The sequence below is a fragment of the Bombina bombina genome, chromosome 4, assembly GCF_027579735.1.
Source record: "Bombina bombina isolate aBomBom1 chromosome 4, aBomBom1.pri, whole genome shotgun sequence".
Lineage (NCBI taxonomy): Eukaryota > Metazoa > Chordata > Amphibia > Anura > Bombinatoridae > Bombina > Bombina bombina.
Window position 1 is genome coordinate 1,106,993,712 of NC_069502.1, and position 21,232 is coordinate 1,107,014,943.

The window sequence follows — 21,232 nt, forward strand, 5'->3', positions numbered from 1 at the left end:
TGTATTTCCTGCATGATCCGGTTCATCTCTACAGAGCTCAGGGGTCTTCAAAACTTGTTTTGAGGGAGGTAATTTCTCTCAGCAGAGCTGTGAGATTATAGTTGACTGAGATAAAAAACGTTTATTCTGTAATTTTTTTCTGCTTTCAGAATTAGTTGTCTTTTGCTAATGGGATCAAACCTTTGCTAAAGTTGTGTTGTTTACAAGGATTGAGGCTATAACTGTTTCAATTTATTAATTTTCAACTGTCATAAATCTTCTGTGCTTCTTAAAGGCACAGTACGTTTTTAATAATATTCTAATAGAATTGTATTCCAAGTTGCAAGTTTATTTGCTAGTGTGTTAAACATGTCTGATTCAGAGGAAGATACCTGTGTCATTTGTTGCAATGCCAAAGTGGAGCCCAATAGAAATTTATGTACTAACTGTATTGATGCTACTTTAAATAAAAGTCAATCTGTACAAATTGAACAAATTTCACCAAACAACGAGGGGAGAGTTATGCCGACTAACTCGCCTCACGTGTCAGTACCTGCATCTCCCGCTCGGGAGGTGCGCGATATGGTGGCGCCCAGTACAGCTGGGCGGCCATTACAGATAACTTTACAAGATATGGCCACTGTTATGACTGAAGTTTTGGCTAAATTACCAGAACTAAGAGGCAAGCGTGATCACTCTGGGGTGAGAACAGAGTGCGCTGATAATATTAGGGCCATGTCAGACACTGCGTCACAGGTGGCAGAACATGAGGACGGAGAACTTCATTCTGTGGGTGACGGTTCTGATCCAAACAGACTGGATTCAGATATTTCAAATTTTAAATTTAAGCTGGAAAACCTCCGTGTATTACTAGGGGAGGTGTTAGCGGCTCTGAATGATTGTAACACAGTTGCAATACCAGAGAAAATGTGTAGGTTGGATAAATATTTTGCGGTACCCGGCGAGTACTGATGTTTTTCCTATACCTAAGAGACTTACTGAAATTGTTACTAAGGAGTGGGATAGACCCGGTGTGCCGTTCTCACCCCCTCCGATATTTAGAAAAATGTTTCCAATAGACGCCACCACACGGGACTTGTGGCAAACGGTCCCTAAGGTGGAGGGAGCAGTTTCTACTTTAGCTAAGCGTACCACTATCCCGGTGGAGGATAGCTGTGCTTTTTCAGATCCAATGGATAAAAAATTAGAGGGTTACCTTAAGAAAATGTTTGTTCAACAAGGTTTTATATTGCAACCCCTTGCATGCATTGCGCCGGTCACGGCTGCAGCGGCATTCTGGATTGAGTCTCTGGAAGAGAACATTAGTTCAGCTACTCTGGACGACATTACGGACAGGCTTAGAGTCCTTAAACTAGCTAATTCATTTCGGAGGCCGTAGTACATTTAACTAAACTTACGGCTAAGAATTCAGGATTCGCCATTCAGGCACGCAGGGCGCTGTGGCTAAAATCCTGGTCAGCTGATGTTACTTCTAAGTCTAAATTGCTTAATATAGCTTTTAAAGGGCAGTCCTTATTTGGGCCTGGTTTGAAAGAAATTATCGCTGACATTACAGGAGGTAAAGGCCACGCCCTGCCTCAAGACAGGGCCAAACCTAAGGCCAAACAGTCTAATTTTCGTTCCTTTCGGAATTTCAAAGCAGGAGCAGCATCAACTTCCTCTGCCCCAAAGCAAGAAGGATCTGTTGCTCGCTACAGACAAAACTGGAGACCTAACCAGTCTTGTAACAAGGGCAAGCAGGCCAGGAAACCTGCTGCTGCCCCTAAAACAGCATGAATTGAGGGCCCCCGATCCGGGATCGGATCTAGTGGGGGGCAGACTTTCTCTCTTCGCCCAGGCTTGGGCAAGAGATGTCCAGGATCCCTGGGCGCTAGAGATAATATCTCAGGGATACCTTCTGGACTTCAAATACTCTCCTCCAAGAGAGAGATTTCATCTGTCAAGGTTGTCAACAATCCAGACAAAGAAAGAGGCGTTTCTACGCTGCGTACAAGAGCTCTTGTTAATGGGAGTAATCCATCCAGTTCCACGGTCGGAACAGGGACAAGGGTTTTACTCAAATCTGTTTGTGGTTCCCAAAAAAGAGGGAACTTTCAGACCAATCCTGGACTTAAAGATCCTAAACAAATTCCTAAGAGTTCCATCGTTCAAGATGGAGACTATTCGGACAATTTTACCTATGATCCAAGAGGGTCAGTACATGACCACTCTAGATTTAAAAGATGCTTACCTTCACATACCGATTCACAAAGATCATTACCGGTACCTAAGGTTTGCCTTCCTAGACAGGCATTACCAGTTTGTGGCTCTTCCATTCGGATTGGCTACAGCTCCAAGAATCTTCACAAAGGTTCTGGGTGCTCTTCTGGCGGTACTAAGACCGCGGGGAATCTCGGTAGCTCCATACCTAGACGACATTCTGATACAAGCTTCAAGCTTTCAAACTGCCAAGTTTCATACAGAGTTAGTACTGGCATTTCTAAGGTCACATGGATGGAAGGTGAACGAAAAGAAAAGTTCACTCGTTCCACTCACAAGAGTTCCCTTCCTGGGGACTCTTATAGATTCTGTAGAAATGAAGATTTACCTGACAGAGGACAGGCTAACAAGACTTCAAAGTGCTTGCCGCACCCTTCATTCCATTCAACACCCGTCAGTGGCTCAATGCATGGAGGTAATCGGCTTAATGGTAGCGGCAATGGACATAGTACCCTTTGCACGCTTACACCTCAGGCCACTGCAACTGTGCATGCTAAGTCAGTGGAATGGGGATTACTCAGACTTGTCCCCTTCTCTGAATCTGGATCAAGAGACCAGAAATTCTCTTCTATGGTGGCTTTCTCGGCCACATCTGTCCAGGGGGATGCCATTCAGCAGACCAGACTGGACAATTGTAACAACAGACGCCAGCCTTCTAGGTTGGGGTGCCGTCTGGAATTCTCTGAAGGCTCAGGGACAATGGAGTCAGGAGGAGAGTCTCCTGCCAATAAACATTCTGGAATTGAGAGCAGTTCTCAATGCACTCCTGGCTTGGCCCCAGTTGACAACTCGGGGGTTCATCAGGTTTCAGTCGGACAACATCACGACTGTAGCTTACATCAACCATCAGGAAGGGACAAGAAGCTCCCTAGCAATGATGGAAGTATCAAAGATAATTCGCTGGGCAGAGTCTCACTCTTGCCACCTGTCAGCAATCCACATCCCGGGAGTGGAGAACTGGGAGGCGGATTTCTTAAGTCGTCAGACTTTTCATCCGGGGGAGTGGGAACTTCATCCGGAGGTCTTTGCCCAAATACTTCGACGTTGGGGCAAACCAGAGATAGATCTCATGGCGTCTCGTCAGAACGCCAAGCTTCCTCGTTACGGGTCCAGATCCAGGGATCCAGGAGCAGTCCTGATAGATGCCCTGACAGCACCTTGGGATTTCAGGATGGCTTACGTGTTTCCACCCTTCCCGATGCTTCCTCGATTGATTGCCAGAATCAAACAGGAGAGAGCATCAGTTATTCTAATAGCACCTGCATGGCCACGCAGGACTTGGTATGCAGACCTAGTGGACATGTCATCCTGTCCACCTTGGTCTCTACCTCTGAAACAGGACCTTCTGATACAGGGTCCTTTCAAACATCAAAATCTAACTTCTCTGAAGCTGACTGCTTGGAAATTGAACGCTTGATTTTATCAAGACGTGGGTTTTCTGAGTCAGTTATTGATACCTTAATACAGGCTAGGAAGCCTGTTACCAGAAGGATTTACCATAAGATATGGCGTAAATACCTATATTGGTGTGAATCCAAAGGTTACTCTTGGAGTAAGGTTAGGATTCCTAGGATATTGTCTTTTCTACAAGAAGGTTTAGAAAAGGGTTTATCTGCTAGTTCTTTAAAGGGACAGATCTCAGCTCTGTCCATTCTGTTACACAAACGTCTGTCAGAAGTTCCTGACGTCCAGGCTTTTTGTCAGGCTTTGGCCAGGATTAAGCCTGTGTTTAAAACTGTTGCTCCACCATGGAGTTTAAACCTTGTTCTTAATGTTTTACAGGGCGTTCCGTTTGAACCCCTTCATTCCATTGATATAAAGTTGTTATCTTGGAAAGTTCTATTTTTAATGGCTATTTCCTCGGCTCGAAGAGTCTCTGAATTATCAGCCTTACATTGTGATTCTCCTTATTTGATTTTTCATTCGGATAAGGTAGTTCTGCGTACTAAACCTGGGTTCTTACCTAAGGTATTCACTAACAGGAATATCAATCGAGAGATTGTTGTTCCTTCTTTGTGCCCAAATCCTTCTTCGAAGAAGGAACGTCTACTGCACAACCTGGACGTAGTCCGTGCTCTAAAATTTTACTTACAGGCAACTAAGGAATTTCGACAAACGTCTTCTCTGTTTGTCGTTTACTCTGGTCAGAGGAGAGGTCAAAAGGCTTCTGCTACCTCTCTTTCTTTTTGGCTTCGTAGCATAATTCGTTTAGCTTATGAGACTGCTGGACAGCAGCCTCCTGAAAGAATTACAGCTCATTCTACTAGAGCTGTGGCTTCCACTTGGGCCTTCAAGAATGAGGCCTCTGTTGAGCAGATTTGCAAGGCTGCAACTTGGTCTTCGCTTCATACTTTTTCCAAATTTTCCAAATTTGACACTTTTGCTTCCTCGGAGGCTATTTTTGGGAGAAAGGTTCTTCAGGCAGTGGTTCCTTCTGTATAAAGAGCCTGCCTATCCCTCCCGTCATCCGTGTACTTTTGCTTTGGTATTGGTATCCCAGAAGTAATGATGACCCGTGGACTGATCACACTTAACAGAAGAAAACATAATTTATGCTTACCTGATAAATTCCTTTCTTCTGTAGTGTGATCAGTCCACGGCCCGCCCTGTTTTTAAGGCAGGTAAATATTTTTTAAGTTATACTCCAGTCACCACTGCACCCTTGGCTTCTCCTTTCTCGTTGGTCCTTGGTCGAATGACTGGGAGTGACGTAGAGGGGAGGAGCTATATGCAGCTCTGCTGGGTGAATCCTCTTGCACTTCCTGTTGGGGAGGAGTAATATCCCAGAAGTAATGATGACCCGTGGACTGATCACACTACAGAAGAAAGGAATTTATCAGGTAAGCATAAATTATGTTTTTTCCCTGTGGGCTGTTAGGCTCGCGGGGGCTGAAAATGCTTCATTTTATTGCGTCATTCTTGACGCGGACTTTTTTGGTGCAAAAAAATTTCTATGTCATTTCCGGCGTCATACTTGTTGCCGGAAGTTGTTCGTGTTTGCGTAATTTTTTTGACGTTTTGCGCCACAAATGTCGGCGTTACCGGATGTGGCGTCATTCTTGGCATTTGGGCGCCAATAATGTGGGCGGCTTTTTTGGCGCCAATATATGTGGGCGTCATTTATGTCTCCACCTTTTTTCTCACATTATTTAAGTCTCATTTTTCATTTGCTTCTGGTTGCTAGAGGCTTGTTCATTGGCATTTTTTCCCATTCCTGAAACTGCCTTTTAAGGAATTTGATAGATTTTGCTTTATATGTTGTTTTTTCTCTTACATATTGCAAGATGTCTCAGATTGACCCTGGATCAGAAGCTACTTCTGGAAAAACGCTGCCTGATGCTGGTTCCACCAAAGTTAAGTGTATCTGCTGTAAACTTGTGGTATCTGTCCCTCCGGCTGTAGTTTGTGATGAATGTCATGATAAGCTTGCTAATGCAGATAGTATTTCCATTAGTAATATACCATTACCTGTTGCTGTTCCATCAACATCTAATACTCAGGATGTTCCTGTTAATATAAGAGATTTTGTTTCTAAATCTATTAGGAAGGCTATGTCTGTTATTCCTCCTTCCAGTAAGCGTAAAAGGTCTTTTAAAACTTCGCATTTTTCAGATGAATTTTTAAATGAACATCATCATTCTGATTTGTCTGTTTCTGATGATGATTTTTCTGTTTCAGAGTATTCTGTCTCAGATATTGACACTGATAAATCTTCATATTTATTTAAAATGGAATTTATTCGTTCTTTACTTAAAGAAGTTTTAATCGCATTAGAGATGGAGGAATCTAGTCCTCTTCATACTAAATCTACTAAGCGTTTAAATTCGGTTTTTAAACCTCCTACAGTTATTCCGGAAGTTTTTCCTGTCCCTGATGCTATTTCTGAAGTAATTTCTAGGGAATGGAATAATCTGGGTAATTCATTTACTCCTTCTAAAAGGTTTAAGAAATTGTATCCTGTGCCATCTGACAGATTAGAGTTTTGGGACAAAATCCCTAAAGTTGATGGGGCTATCTCTACTCTCGCTAAACGTACTACTATTCCTACGGCAGATAGTACTTCCTTTAAGGATCCTTTAGATAGGAAGATTGACTCCTTTCTAAGGAAAGCTTATTTATGTTCAGGTAATCTTCTTAGACCTGCTATTTCTTTGGCTGATGTTGCGGCAGCTTCCACTTTTTGGTTGGAGGCTTTGGCACAACAAGTGTTAGATCATAATACTCATAGCATTGTTAATCTTCTTCAACATGCTAATAACTTTATTTGTGATGCCATCTTTGATATCATTAGGGTTGATGTCAGGTATATGTCTTTAGCTATTTTAGCTAGAAGAGCTTTATGGCTTAAAACTTGGAATGCAGATATGTCTTCTAAGTCAACTTTGCTTTCCCTTTCTTTCCAAGGTAATACATTTTTTGGTTCCCAGTTGGATTCTATTATTTCAACTGTTACTGGGGGGAAAGGAACTTTTTTACCTCAGGATAAAAAATCTAAAGGTAAATATAGGGCTGCTAATCTTTTTCGTTCCTTTCGTCAGAATAAGGAACAGAAGCCTGATCCTTCCCCTAAAGGAACAGTATCAGTTTGGAAACCATCTCCAGTCTGGAATAAATCCAAGCCTTTTAGAAAGCAAAAGCCAGCTCCCAAGTCCACATGAAGGTGCGGCCCTCATTCCAGCACAGCTGGTAGGGGGCAGATTACGATTTTTCAAAGAAATTTGGATCAATTCGATTCACAGTCTTTGGATTCAGAACATTGTTTCACAAGGGTACAGAATAGGTTTCAAGGTAAGGCCTCCTGCAAGAAGATTTTTTCTTTCTCGCATTCCAATAAATCCAGTGAATGATCGAGCATTTCTGAAATGTGTTTCAGATCTAGAGTTGGCTGGAGTAATTGTGCCAGTTCCAGTTCTGGAACAGGGTCTGGGGTTTTACTCCAATCTATTCATTGTACCAAAGAAGGAGAATTCCTTCAGACCAGTTCTGGATTTAAAAATATTGAATCGTTATGTAAGGATACCAACATTCAAAATGGTAACTATAAGGACTATTCTGCCTTTTGTTCAGCAAGGGCATTATATGTCCACAATAGATTTACAGGATGCATATCTGCATATTCCGATTCATCCAGATCATTATCAGTTTCTGAGATTCTCTTTTCTAGACAAGCATTACCAATTTGTGGCTCTGCCGTTCGGCCTAGCAACAGCTCCAAGGTTTTTTTCAAAGGTTCTCGGTGCCCTGCTATCTGTAATCAGAGAACAGGGTATTGTGGTATTTCCTTATTTGGACGATATCTTGGTACTTGCTCAGTCTTCACATTTAGCAGAATTTCATACGAATCGACTTGTGTCATTTCTTCAAGAACATGGTTGGAGGATCAATTTACCAAAGAGTTAATTGATTCCTCAGACAAAGGTAACCTTTTTAGGTTTCCAAATAGATTCAGTGTCCATGACTTTGTCTCTGACGGACAAGAGACGTCTGAAATTGGTTTCAGCTTGTCGAAACCTTCAGTCTCAATCATTCCCTTCGGTAGCCTTATGCATGGAAATTCTAGGTCTTATGACTGCTGCATCGGAAGCGATCCCCTTTGCTCGTTTTCACATGTGACCTCTTCAGCTTTGTATGCTGAACCAGTGGTGCAGGGATTATACAAAGATATCACAGTTAATATCTTTAAATCCGATTGTACGACACTCTCTGAAGTGGTGGACAGATCACCATTGTTTAGTTCAAGGGGCTTCTTTTGTTCTTCCAACCTGGACTGTGATCTCAACAGATGCGAGTCTGACAGGTTGGGGAGCTGTATGGGGGTCTCTGACAGCGCAGGGGGTTTGGGAATCTCGGGAGGCGAGATTACCTATCAACATTTTGGAACTCCGTGCGATTTTCAGAGCTCTTCAGTCGTGGCCTCTTCTGAAGAGAGAATCGTTCATTTGTTTTCAGACGGACAATGTCACAACCGTGGCATATGTCAATCATCAAGGGGGGACTCACAGTCCTCTGGCTATGAAAGAAGTATCTTGGATACTTGCTTGGGCGGAATCCAGCTCCTGTCTAATTTCTGCGGTTCACATCCCAGGTGTAGACAATTGGGAAGCGGATTATCTCAGTCGCCAGACGTTACATCTGGGCGAATGGTCTCTTCACCCAGAGGTGTTTCTTCAGATTGTTCAAATCTGGGATCTTCCAGAAATAGATCTGATGGCTTCTCATCTAAACAAGAAACTTCCCAGGTATCTGTCCAGATCCAGGGATCCTCAGGCGGAGGCAGTGGATGCGTTGTCACTTCCTTGGAAGTATCATCCTGCTTATATCTTTCCGCCTCTGGTTCTTCTTCCAAGAGTGATCTCCAAGATTCTAAAGGAGCGTTCGTTTGTTCTGCTGGTGGCTCCAGCATGGCCTCACAGGTTTTGGTATGCGGATCTTGTTCGGATCGCTACTTGCCAACCTTGGACTCTTCCGTTAAGACCAGACCTTCTATCTCAAGGCCCTTTTTTCCATCAGGATCTCAAATCATTAAATTTGAAGGTATGGAGATTGAGCGCTTGATTCTCAGTCATAGAGGTTTCTCTGACTCTGTAATTAATACTATGTTACAGGCTCGTAAATCTGTGTCTAGGAAGATATATTATCGAGTCTGGAAGACTTACATTTCTTGGTGCTCTTCTCATCATTTTTCCTGGCATTCTTTTAGAATTCCTAGAATTTTACAATTTCTTCAGGATGGTCTGGATAAAGGTTTGTCTGCAAGTTCTTTGAAAGGACAAATTTCTGCTCTTTCTGTGTTGTTTCACAGAAAGATTGCTAATCTTCCTGATATTCATTGTTTTGTACAGGCTTTGGTTCGTATAAAACCTGTCATTAAGTCAATCTCTCCTCCTTGGAGTTTGAATTTAGTTCTGGGGGCTTTACAAGCTCCTCCGTTTGAACCTATGCATTCTCTGGACATTAAATTACTTTCTTGGAAAGTCCTGTTCCTTTTGGCCATCTCTTCTGCTAGAAGAGTTTCAGAGTTATCTGCTCTTTCTTGTGAATCTCCTTTTCTGATTTTTCATCAGGATAAGGCGGTGTTGCGAACTTCATTTAAATTTTTACCTAAAGTTGTGAATTCTAACAACATTAGTAGAGAAATTGTGGTTCCTTCATTGTGTCCTAATCCTAAGAATTCTAAGGAAAGATCGTTGCATTCTTTGGATGTAGTTAGAGCTTTGAAATATTATGTTGAAGCTACTAAAGATTTCCGAAAGACTTCTAGTCTATTTGTTATCTTTTCCGGTTCCAGGAAAGGTCAGAAGGCCTCTGCCATTTCTTTGGCATCTTGGTTAAAATCTTTGATTCATCATGCTTATGTCGAGTCGGGTAAAACTCCGCCTCAAAGGATTACAGCTCATTCTACTAGGTCAGTTTCTACTTCCTGGGCGTTTAGGAATGAAGCTTCGGTTGATCAGATTTGCAAAGCAGCCGCTTGGTCTTCTTTGCATACTTTTACTAAATTCTACCATTTTGATGTGTTTTCTTCTTCTGAAGCAGTTTTTGGTAGAAAAGTACTTCAGGCAGCTGTTTCAGTTTGATTCTTCTGCTTATAATTTCAGTTTTTTTCATTATGAGATTTAAACTTTATTTTGGGGTGTGGATTATTTTTTCAGCGGAATTGGCTGTCTTTATTTTATCCCTCCCTCTCTAGTGACTCTTGCGTGGAAGTTCCACATCTTGGGTATTTATTATCCCATACGTCACTAGCTCATGGACTCTTGCTAATTACATGAAAGAAAACATAATTTATGTAAGAACTTACCTGATAAATTCATTTCTTTCAAGAGTCCATGAGGCCCACCCTTTTTGTGGTGGTTATGATTTTTTTGTATAAAGCACAATTATTCCAATTCCTTATTTTTTATGCTTTCACACTTTTTTCTTATCACCCCACTTCTTGGCTATTCGTTAAACTGATTTGTGGGTGTGGTGAGGGGTGTATTTATAGGCATTTTGATGTTTGGGAAACTTTGCCCCTCCTGGTATATCCCATATCCCATACGTCACTAGCTCATGGACTCTTGCTAATATGAAAGAAATGAATTTATCAGGTAAGTTCTTACATAAATTATGTTTTTTCCACAAATCGCTCATAAAGGGCAGGTAGGCGCCACAGCAGAGCTGTGGCAAGGTGCTGAACATTTTTTTTACCGGTTTTTGACGTTTGTCTATCCGTTTTTTACATTAAGGGGTTAATTGTTTATTTGCATAGCTGTGCAAAGTTACTAAGGCTTTATGATGCTACTGTAAAAAATTTTTTCTCTTAGACACCATTTTTTCTAAATATTATTTACTTTGAATAAAGTGTTTTCCAAGCTTGCTTGTTTCATTTACTAGCCTGTTTAACATGTCTGACACTAAGGAAAATCCTTGTTTAATGTGTTTAGAAGCCATTGTGGAACCCCCTCTTAGAATATGTCCCACTTGCACTGATATGTCTATAAATTATAAAAAAAATCATTTAGCAATGAAAAATATAGCAATAGATGATTCTCAGACAGAAAATTAGTTTTTGACATCTAGCTCTCCCCAAGTGTCACAACCAGTAACGCCTGCACAAGTGACGCCAAGTACCTCTGATGCGTCTAATTCATTTACTTTACAAGACATTGCCACAGTTATGAATAAAACCCTCACAGAGGTTTTCTCTAAACTGCCTGGTTTACAAGGAAAGCGTGACAGCTCTGGGTTAAGAACAAGTGCTGAGCAGTCTGACGCTTTAGTAGCCGTATCTGATATACCCTCACAATTTTCTGAAGTAGGGGTAAGGGATTTGTTAACTGAGGGAGAAATTTCTGATTCAGGAAAGACGCTCCCTCAGACAGATTCTGACATGACAGCCTTTAAATTTAAGCTTGAACACCTCTGCTTATTGCTCAAGGAGGTATTAGCAACTTTAGATGATTGTGACCCCATAGTGGTTCCAGAGAAATTGTGTAAAATGGACAAATACTTAGAGGTTCCTGTTTACACTGATGTTTTTCCAGTCCCTAAGAGGATTGTGAATATTGTTACTAAGGAGTGGGATAAACCAGGTATTCAGTTTGCTCCCCCTCCTGTTTTTAAGAAAATGTTTCCCATATCTGATACCATGCGGGACTCGTGGCAGACGGTTCCTAAGGTGGAGGGAGCTATTTCTACTCTAAGCGTACAACTATACCTATCGAAAACAGTTGTGCTTTCAAAGATCCTATGGATAAAAAATTAGAGGGTCTCCGGAAGTAAATTTTTGTTCATCAAGGTTTTCTTCTCCAACCTATTGCATGCATTGTTCCTGTAACTACTGCAGCTGCTTTCTGGTTTGAGGCTCTAGAAGAGGCTCTTCAGATGGAGACTCCATTAGAGGATATTATGGATAGAATTAAAGCTCTTAAGTTGGCTAATTCTTTCATTACAGATGCCGCTTTCCAACTGGCTAAGTTAGCGGCAAAGAATTCAGGTTTTGCTATTTTAGCACACAGGGCGTTATAGCTTAAGTCCTGGTCTGCTGATGTGTCATCAAAATCTAAACTTTTGAACATCCCTTTCAAAGGAAAGACCCTATTCGGGCCTGAACTGAAAGAGATTATTTCAGACATCACTGGAGGAAAAGGCCATGCTCTCCCTCAGGATAAAACAAATAAATTGAGGACCAAACATGGTCCCGCTTCAGCTTCCCCTGCTGCAAAGCAAGAGGGGAATTTTGCCCAATCTAAGTCAGTCTGGAGACCTAACCAGGCTTGGAACAAAGGCAAACAGGCCAAGAAGCCTGTAGCTGCCTCCAAGACAGCATGAAGGGGTAGCCCCCGATCCGGCACCGGATCTAGTAGGGGGCAGACTCTCTCTCTTTGCTCAGGCTTGGGCAAGAGATGTCCACGATTCCTGGGCTTTAGAAATTGTATCCCAGGGATGTCTTCTGGACTTCAAAGACTCTCCCCCAAGGGGGAGGTTTCACATTTCTCAATTGCCTGCAAACCACACAAAGAGAGAGGCGTTCTTACGCTGTGTAGAAGACCTACATACCATGGGAGGGATCCGCCCAGTTCCAAAAGCGGAACAAGGGCTAAGGTTTTAACTCAAACTTGTTTGTGGTTCCCAAAAAAAGAGGGAACTTTCAGACCAATCTTGGATCTCAAAATTCTAAACAAGTTCTGCAGAGTACCATCTTTCAAGATGGAGACTATTTGGACTATTCTACCTCTGATCCAGGAGGGTCAATATATGACTACCGTGGACTTAAAGGATGCCTATCTACACATCCCTATTCACAGAGATCATCATCAATTCCTCAGATTCGCCTTTCTGGACAGGCATTACCAGTTTGTGGCCCTTCCCTTCGGGTTGGCCACGGCTCACAGAATTTTCACAAAGGTGCTTGGGTCCCTTTTGGCGGTTCTAAGACCGCGGGGCATAGCAGTGGCGCCTTATTTAGACGACACATTAATTCAGGCGTTGACTTTCCAACTAACCAAGTCTCACATGGACATTGTGTTGGCTTTTCTGAGTTCTCACGGGTGGAAGGTGAACATAAAAAAGAGTTCTCTATTCCCTCTCACAAGAGTTTCCTTCCTAGGGACTCTGATAGACTCGGTAGAAATGAAAATATTTCCGACGGAGGTCAGAAAATCAAAACTTTTAACCACTTGCCAAGCTCTTCATTCCATTCCTCGACCATCAGTGGCTCAGTTTATGGAGGTAATCGGTCTCATGGTAGCAGCAATGGACATAGTTCCTTTTGCCCGCCTACACCTCAGACCACTGCAACTATGCATGCTCAAACAGTGGAATGGAGATTATGCAGATTTATCTCCTCAACTGTATATGGACCAGGAGACCAGAGACTCACTTCTCTGGTGGTTGTCTCAGGACCACCTGTCTCAGGGAATGTGTTTCCGCAGGCCAGAGTGGCTCATTGTAGCGACAGATGCCAGCCTGCTAGGCTGGGGTGCAGTCTGGAACTCCCTGAAAGCACAGGGCTTATGGTCTCGGGAAGAATCTCTCCTCCCGATAAACATTCTAGAACTGAGAGCGATATTCAATGCGCTTCAGGCGTGGCCTCAGATAGCTGCTGCCAAATTCATCAGATTTCAGTCGGACAACATCACGACTGTAGCTTATATCAATCATCAAGGAGGAACACGGAGTTCTCTAGCGATGATGGAGGTAGCCAAAATAATCAGATGGGCGGAGGATCACTCTTGCCATCTCTCAGCAATCCATATCCCAGGGGTAGAGAACTGGGAGGCGGATTTCCTAAGTCGTCAGACTTTTCATCCGGGGGAGTGGGAACTCCATCCGGAGGTATTTGCCCAGCTGACTCAGCTATGGGGCACACCAGAATTGGATCTGATGGCGTCCCGTCAGAATGCCAAACTTCCTTGTTACGGGTCCAGGTCCCGGGATCCCCAGGCGGTACTGATAGATGCTCTAGCAGTACCCTGGTCCTTCAATCTGGCCTATGTATTTCCACCGTTTCCTCTCCTCCCACGTCTGGTTGCCAGAATCAAGCAGGAGAGAGCTTCGGTGCTTCTGATAGCACCTGCGTGGCCACGCAGGACTTGGTATGCAGATCTAGTGGAGATGTCATTGGTTCCACCGTGGACTCTGCCATTTAGGCAGGACCTTCTAATCCAAGGTCCATTCATGCATCCAAATCTGATTTCTCTGCGTCTGACTGCTTGGAGATAGAACGCCTGATTCTATCAAAGCGTGGTTTCTCTGAGTTGGTCATTGATACCCTGATTCAAGCTAGAAAGCCTGTCACCAGGAAGATCTATCATAAGATTTGGCGCAAATATTTTTATTGGTGTGAATCCAAGGGTTACTAATGGAGTAAGATTAGGATTCCTAGAATATTGTCTTTTCTCCAAGAAGGATTGGAGAAGGGATTATCAGATAGTTCCTTAAAAGGACAGATTTCTGCATTGTCTATTCTTTTACACAAGCGTCTGGCAGATATTCCAGACGTTCAAGCGTTTAGTCAGGCTTTAGTCAGAATCAAGCCTGTATTCAAACCTGTTGCTCCACCATGGAGCTTAAACTTGGTTCTTAAAGTTCTTCAAGGGGTTCCGTTTGAACCTATGCATTCCATAGATATTAAGCTTCTATCTTGGAAAGTTCTGTTTTTAGTAGCTATCTCTTCGGCTCGAAGAGTTTCTGAGTTATCTGCTTTACAGTGTGACTCACCTTATCTTGTTTTCCATGCAGATAAGGTGGTTTTACGTACCAAACCTGGATTCCTTCCTAAGGTTGTTTCTAATAGGAATTTCAATCAGGAAATTGTTGTTCCTTCACTGTGTCCTAATCCTTCTTCAAAGAAGGAACGTCTGTTGCACAATCTTGATGTGGTTCGTGCTTTAAAATTCTACTTGCAAGAAACCAAGGATTTCCGTCAAACATTTTCATTGTTTGTTGTTTATTCCAGTAAACGGAGAGGTCAAAAGCAAGCATAACCCAGGTTCTCAACCAAAAATGGGCCGGCTCCTACGCATCATATTCTTGCTTTTAAATAATGATAGCAAGAGAGAGAAGAAAATTTGATAATAGGAGTAAATTAAAAAGTTGCTTAAAATTACATGGTCTATCTGAATCATTAAATAAAAAAAAATGGGTTTAGTGTCCCTTTAACCTCAAATATTTTATTGTATCTGCCTCATTCACAAAATCAGTAGACTGTTCAGCTCTGTGCAGTATGAACTTCAATCTGTAAAGCTTTTTTTGTGTAACAATGCAGCAAATCCATTCACAATGACATTATTTCCTTTTATGTCTCTGCATGTTAACACATTTTCCATCAACTATTCAGTTTAGAGCTGTGCATTCAACAGTTTCCTTCACTTGCTCAAGAGGATATTTGGCTCTGAAAAGAATAAAACTGCTGAATGCACATCTCTTATTCAGTTGGTTTAATATGAATAATAGCTCTTCCTTTCAGTGTCAGGGTTGCCATGACTTTGGCTGAAACTTTTTAATTCTTATGGTATTCGTCCACTTGTAGTTACTGATGTTTATTACCTTCTGTATTTAATAACAACGTTGCACAGTATCTAAACGTATCTTAAATTTGTTATTGTTCAACAGGTAATTTTCTTTGTGTTCCTGTGTACAAAATGTAGTCATTAAATTCTCTGCTTTAATAAAGTATATCTGCTACTTTATATGGAGCTAATACTTTGTCCAAATAGTTGTATCAATATTTTTTGTTTTTTTTTCTTGTTAAACAACTTTCAATATAAAAACATATTACTTTTTTTTTTTTTTACTTTTTCTACAGTTCATTGGTAGTCTTTTTGGTAGTCAATTGTTAGTCTTTTGGCTCATTAGTAGAATCAGAGCAGTAAATGTTAGCATTGGGTTCACCCATTTAATAACCTTTTCAGATCTTTAGATGGTAGTACCCATGTTCCATAATTACATTTATAAAGAGGTCAATGCTAAAGTATAATTTATTATTTAAACGTTTGTATCACTCCTACAATCACAGTCAAAAGTAATCTCCATGTAACTGGTGTCGGAAGCAGTTAGTTATGAATAATACACGGCTGTTTTTGCAACATTTAACCTCCTGGTCTGGTTTAGGCTCGAATGCTTATCACAGAGGAGAACCTGATGACCACCATTATTAAGACTTTCATGGACCACTTGAGACACAGGGACATCCAGGGCAGATTTCAGTTTGAAAGATATACCGCCCTCCAGGCTTTCAAATTTAGGAGGGTGCAGAGCTTAATTTTAGATTTGAAGTAAGTATCTCTTAGAATATTAAGTCTTTTTTGAAAAAAGTTCTAGGACTATAATAAGTATAAAGTATACAACATAAACAGACACTTTTATAAAGTTGATATCTGTGTTGCCGTATTATCCAAATAGAAAGGAAGTGTAATCTCTCACTATAATCAAAATATTGTAATAATATAAATTTCAATCAAATGGCTTTTCAGGGTAACCACCCTTAATTATGCTTACACACAGTGAACAAAAGGCACTAAAGTGATAGTAAACTTGACTTGTTTTAATATTGGGTCCAGAATCTAAGCTCTATTTTACAGGGAATTTAAAGTGAAGGTCAATTTTGACGAATAAGTGCCCGGTTTTTAATAATCCTATTAAAAACAAGGGCACTTTAATTCATCAAAATTGACATTTTAAGCATTTTCTTCAAAAATTTACCTTTTAATCCTGAAAGCTGCTCCATCGATTCCCCCGGCCGTCGGAAGCTTCTGCTTACATCAGAAATGACGAATCAGGCTTCCTCCAATCACGGCGTTCCTCCTGGGGGGATCATGGCCTGAGGGTACGCCGTGATTGATGAAGCCGGATTCGTCATTTTGGACCCGTGAAGAAAACTTGCGACGGGCGGAGGAAGCGCTCTAGCGGCTCTCTGGATTAAAAGGTACGTTTTTGAAGAAAATGCTTCAAATGTCAATTTTGATTAATTAAAGTGCCCTTGTTTTTAATAGGATTATTAAAAACCGGGCACTAATTCGTCAAAATTGACCTTCACTTTAATTGATCAATTCCAATAAATATGTGCTGTAACTTAACTTTTTAATTAAGCTGTGCCATTCTGATTAATCGTGCTCCGACCTCCCTTTTTAAAACTTATATTTTTTGTGAGCTAACGGTTTGAACTGTTCTCCAATTGGCGCTCTATTTGTACGGCACTTTTTTTGTAGCTGGAGTGCCGATTGCAAGACAGTTCAATTCGTTAGCTCACAAAAATATGATTTTTGAAGTGGGCGGCCAGAGTGCGGGGTGAATGTGTATTTTGTAGTAATTTAATAATATTTGTGTTAAAATGTAGGTCCTGCCGCATTTAGAGCTGTTTATCCTACTAAATGGGTTCTGGATGGGGAGAGACGCATATATAAAATAGAATGCTGGAAAAAAAGTTTTTTTGTGGTGTCTCTTCATGTGAGTGATATTTTGATAACCGATTCATAAAGACAATGTATTATAGAGCTTTGCTTTTTGAAAAACAGATGTTCCTGTGCTGAATAAATCTTTGTTTTTGTGGTAGTTGTTACTTTTGGCCTGTCAGCAGTACAGTCCCAGGACAGTTGTAGCATAATCATGTACTGTTCCACCTTAAAGAGACATGAAACCCAAAATGTTTCTTTCATGATTCAGATAGAGAATATATATATATATATTTCTCTTGTTAAGTGTAGTCATTCCACGGGTCATCCATTACTTATGGGATTATATCTCTCCCCAACAGGAAGTTGCAAGAGGATCACCCAAGCAGAGCTGCTATATAGCTCCTCCCCTCACATGTCATATCCAGTCATTCTCTTGCAAGTCTCAACAAAGGAGGTTGTGAGAGGAGACAGGAGTTTTTTACTTAATTCTTCAATCAAAAGTTTGTTATTTTAAAATGGCACCGGAGTGTGCTGTTTTTTTCTCTCAGGCAGTATTTAGAAGAAGAAGATCTGCCTGCGTTTTCTATTATCTTAGCAGACGTAACTAAGATCCACTGGCTGTTCTCGCGCATTCTGAGGAGGGGTAACTTCAGAAAGGGGAATAGCATGCGGGGTCCTCCGCAAATGAGGTATGTGCAGTATAATATTTTCTAGGAATGGAATTGACTAAGAAAACACTGCCGTTACCCATATGATGTAAGTACAGCCTTTAATGCAGTAGTAGCGACTGGTATCAGGCTGTTAAATGTATGCGCAGTTGAGTTATTTTCTAGGGACTAGAATTTGACTGAGAAAATACTGTTAATACTGAAATAAATGTATAAGCCTTAACTGCAGTAGAAGCGACTGGTAGCAGGCTTAGTGATAACTTTACATAACACTGGAAATGTTGTTTTTAAAACGTTTACTGGCATGTTATTCGTTTTGTGAGGTACTTTGGTGATAAATCTTTTTGGGCATGATTTTTTTCCACATGGCTAACGTTTATTTCTGCATAGAAACCGTTGTAACAGGTCTCCCACTGTTGTAATATGAGTGGGAGGGGCCTTTTTTAGCGCCTTGTTGCGCAGATAAAATTCTAGCACAGTCTTCCTGCCTTTTCCTCCTTGATCCAGGACGTCTCCAGAGAGCTCAGGGGTCTTCAAAATTCAATTTTGAGGGAGGTAATCAGTCACAGCAGACCTGTGACAGTGTGTTTGACTGTGAGAAAAACGTTAAATCTAAAATTGATTATCTTTTGTGGGTATTGAGGGGTTAATCATCCGTTTGCTAGTGGGTGCAATCCTCTGCTAAATTCATACATTTATTGTTAAAATTGTTGGCTATAACTGAATTAGTTCATTGTTATTTCAACTGTGATAGTTTTTTTTTTTTAGTTTTTTTTTTTGTATGTTTTTAAAAGCGCTGCTGCGTTTTTTCATATTGCTTGTAAATTCACTGACAGTTTTTTTCCAAGCTTGCTAGCCTTCATTGCTAGTCTGTTAAACATGTCTGATACAGATGAATCTACTTGTTCATTATGTTTAAAAGCCAATGTGGAGCCCAATAGAAATTTGTGTACCAATTGTATTGATGTTACTTTAAATAAAAGTCAGTCTTTACCGGTAAATAAATTATCACCAGACATCGAGGGGGAAGTTATGCCGTCTAACTCTCCTCACGTGTCAGTACCTTCGCCTCCCGCTCAGGAGGTGCGTGAGATTGTGGCGCCAAGTACATCAAGGCCCTTACAAATCACTTTGCATGATATGGCTAATGTTATGAAAGAAGTATTATCTAATTTGCCTGAGTTAAGAGGCAAGCGCGATAGCTCTGGGTTTAGGACAGAGCGCGCCGATGACACGAGAGCCATGTCCGATACTGCGTCACAATTTGCAGAACATGAGGATGGAGAGCTTCATTCTGTGGGTGACGGATCTGATCTGGGGAGACCGGATTCAGAAATTTCAAATATTAAATTTAAGCTTGAGAACCTCCGTGTATTGCTAGGGGAGGTGTTAGCGGCTCTGAATGATTGCGACACGGTGGCAATCCCAGAGAAATTATGTAGGCTGGATAAATACTATGCGGTACCGGTGTGTACTGACGTTTTTCCTATACCTAAAAGGCTTACAGAGATTATTTGCAAGGAGTGGGATAGACCCGGTGTGCCTTTTTCCCCTCCTCCGATATTTAGAAAAATGTTCCCAATAGACGCCACCACACGAGACTTATGGCAGACGGTCCCTAAGGTGGAGGGAGCAGTTTCTACTTTAGCCAAGCGTACCACTATCCCGTTGGAGGATAGTTGTGCTTTCTCAGATCCAATGGATAAAAAATTAGGTTACCTTAAGAAAATGTTTGTTCAACAAGGTTTTATATTACAGCCCCTTGCATGCATTGCGCCCGTCACTGCTGCGGCGGCATTCTGGTTTGAGTCTCTGGAAGAGGCTATTCGCACAGCTCCATTGGATGAGATTATGAACAAGCTTAAAGCCCTTAAGCTAGCTAATGCATTTGTTTCGGATGCCGTGGTGCATTTAACCAAACTAACGGCTAAGAACTCCGGATTCGCCATCCAGGCGCGCAGAGCGCTATGGCTTAAATCCTGGTCAGCAGATGTAACTTCTAAATCTAAATTGCTTAATATTCCTTTCAAAGGGCAAACCTTATTCGGGCCCGGCTTGAAAGAAATTATTGCTGACATTACTGGAGGTAAGGGTCATTCCCTTCCTCAGGACAGGGCCAAATCAAAGGCCAAACAGTCTAATTTTCGTGCCTTTCGTAATTTCAAGGCAGGAGCAGCATCAACTTCCTCCGCCCCAAAACAGGAAGGGACTGCTACTCGTTACAGTCAGGGTTGGAAAGGCAACCAGTCTTGGAACAAGGGCAAGCAGGCCAGAAAACCTGCTGCTGCCCCTAAGACAGCATGAAGTAAGGGCCCCCTGTCCGGAAACGGATCTAGTGGGGGGCAGACTTTCTCTCTTTGCCCAAGCTTGGGCAAGAGATGTCCAGGATCCCTGGGCGTTGGAGATCATATCTCAGGGATATCTTCTGGACTTCAAAGCTTCTCCTCCACAAGGGAGATTTCATCTTTCAAGGTTATCAGCAAACCAAATAAAGAAAGAGGCGTTTCTACGCTGTGTACAAGACCTCTTATTAATGGGGGTGATCCACCCAGTTCCGCGGTCGGAACAAGGGCAAGGATTTTATTCAAATCTGTTTGTGGTTCCCAAGAAAGAGGGAACCTTCAGACCAATCTTGGACTTAAAGATCCTAAACAAGTTCCTAAGAGTTCCATCATTCAAAATGGAAACTATTCGAACCATCCTACCCATGATCCAAGAGGGTCAGTACATGACCACAGTGGACTTAAAGGATGCCTACCTTCACATACCGATTCACAAGGATCATTATCGGTATCTAAGATTTGCCTTCCTAGACAGGCATTACCAGTTTGTAGCTCTTCCCTTCGGGTTAGCTACGGCCCCAAGAATCTTTACAAAGGTTCTGGGCTCACTTCTGGCGGTACTAAGACTGCGAGGCATAGCGGTGGCTCCGTACCTAGACGACATTCTGATACAAGCGTCAAGTTTTCAAACTGCCAAGTCTCATACAGAGATAGTTCTGGCATTTCTGAGGTCGCATGGGTGGAAGGTGAACGTGGAAAAGAGTTCTCTGTTACCACTCACAAGGGTTCCCTTCTTAAGGACTCTTATAGATTCTGTAGAGATGAAAATTTACCTGACGGAGGTTATCAAAACTTCTAAATGCTTGCCGTGCCCTTCATTCCATTCCACACCCGTCAGTAGCCCAGTGCATGGAAGTAATCAGCTTAATGGTAGCAGCAATGGACATAGTACCATTTGCGCGCCTGCATCTCAGACCGCTGCAATTATGCATGCTCAGTCAGTGGAATGGGGATTACTCAGATTTGTCCCCTCTAATAAATCTGGATCAAGAGACCAGGGATTCTCTTCTCTGGTGGCTTTCTCGACTCCATCTGTCCAAAGGGATGACCTTTCGCAGGCCAGATTGGACGATTGTAACAACAG

At 41.8% G+C, this 21,232-nt stretch overlaps 1 protein-coding gene across 1 annotated transcript in view; it reads left to right on the top strand.

The window, feature by feature from the left end:
* The window catches only part of UBR2 (ubiquitin protein ligase E3 component n-recognin 2), a 689,885-nt gene that overhangs the window by 135,856 nt on the left and 532,797 nt on the right, over window positions 1-21,232 (top strand). Inside the window, 1 exon segment of the mRNA XM_053712365.1 lies at window positions 15,856-16,019. Coding sequence (XP_053568340.1) covers window positions 15,856-16,019 — 164 coding nt within the window.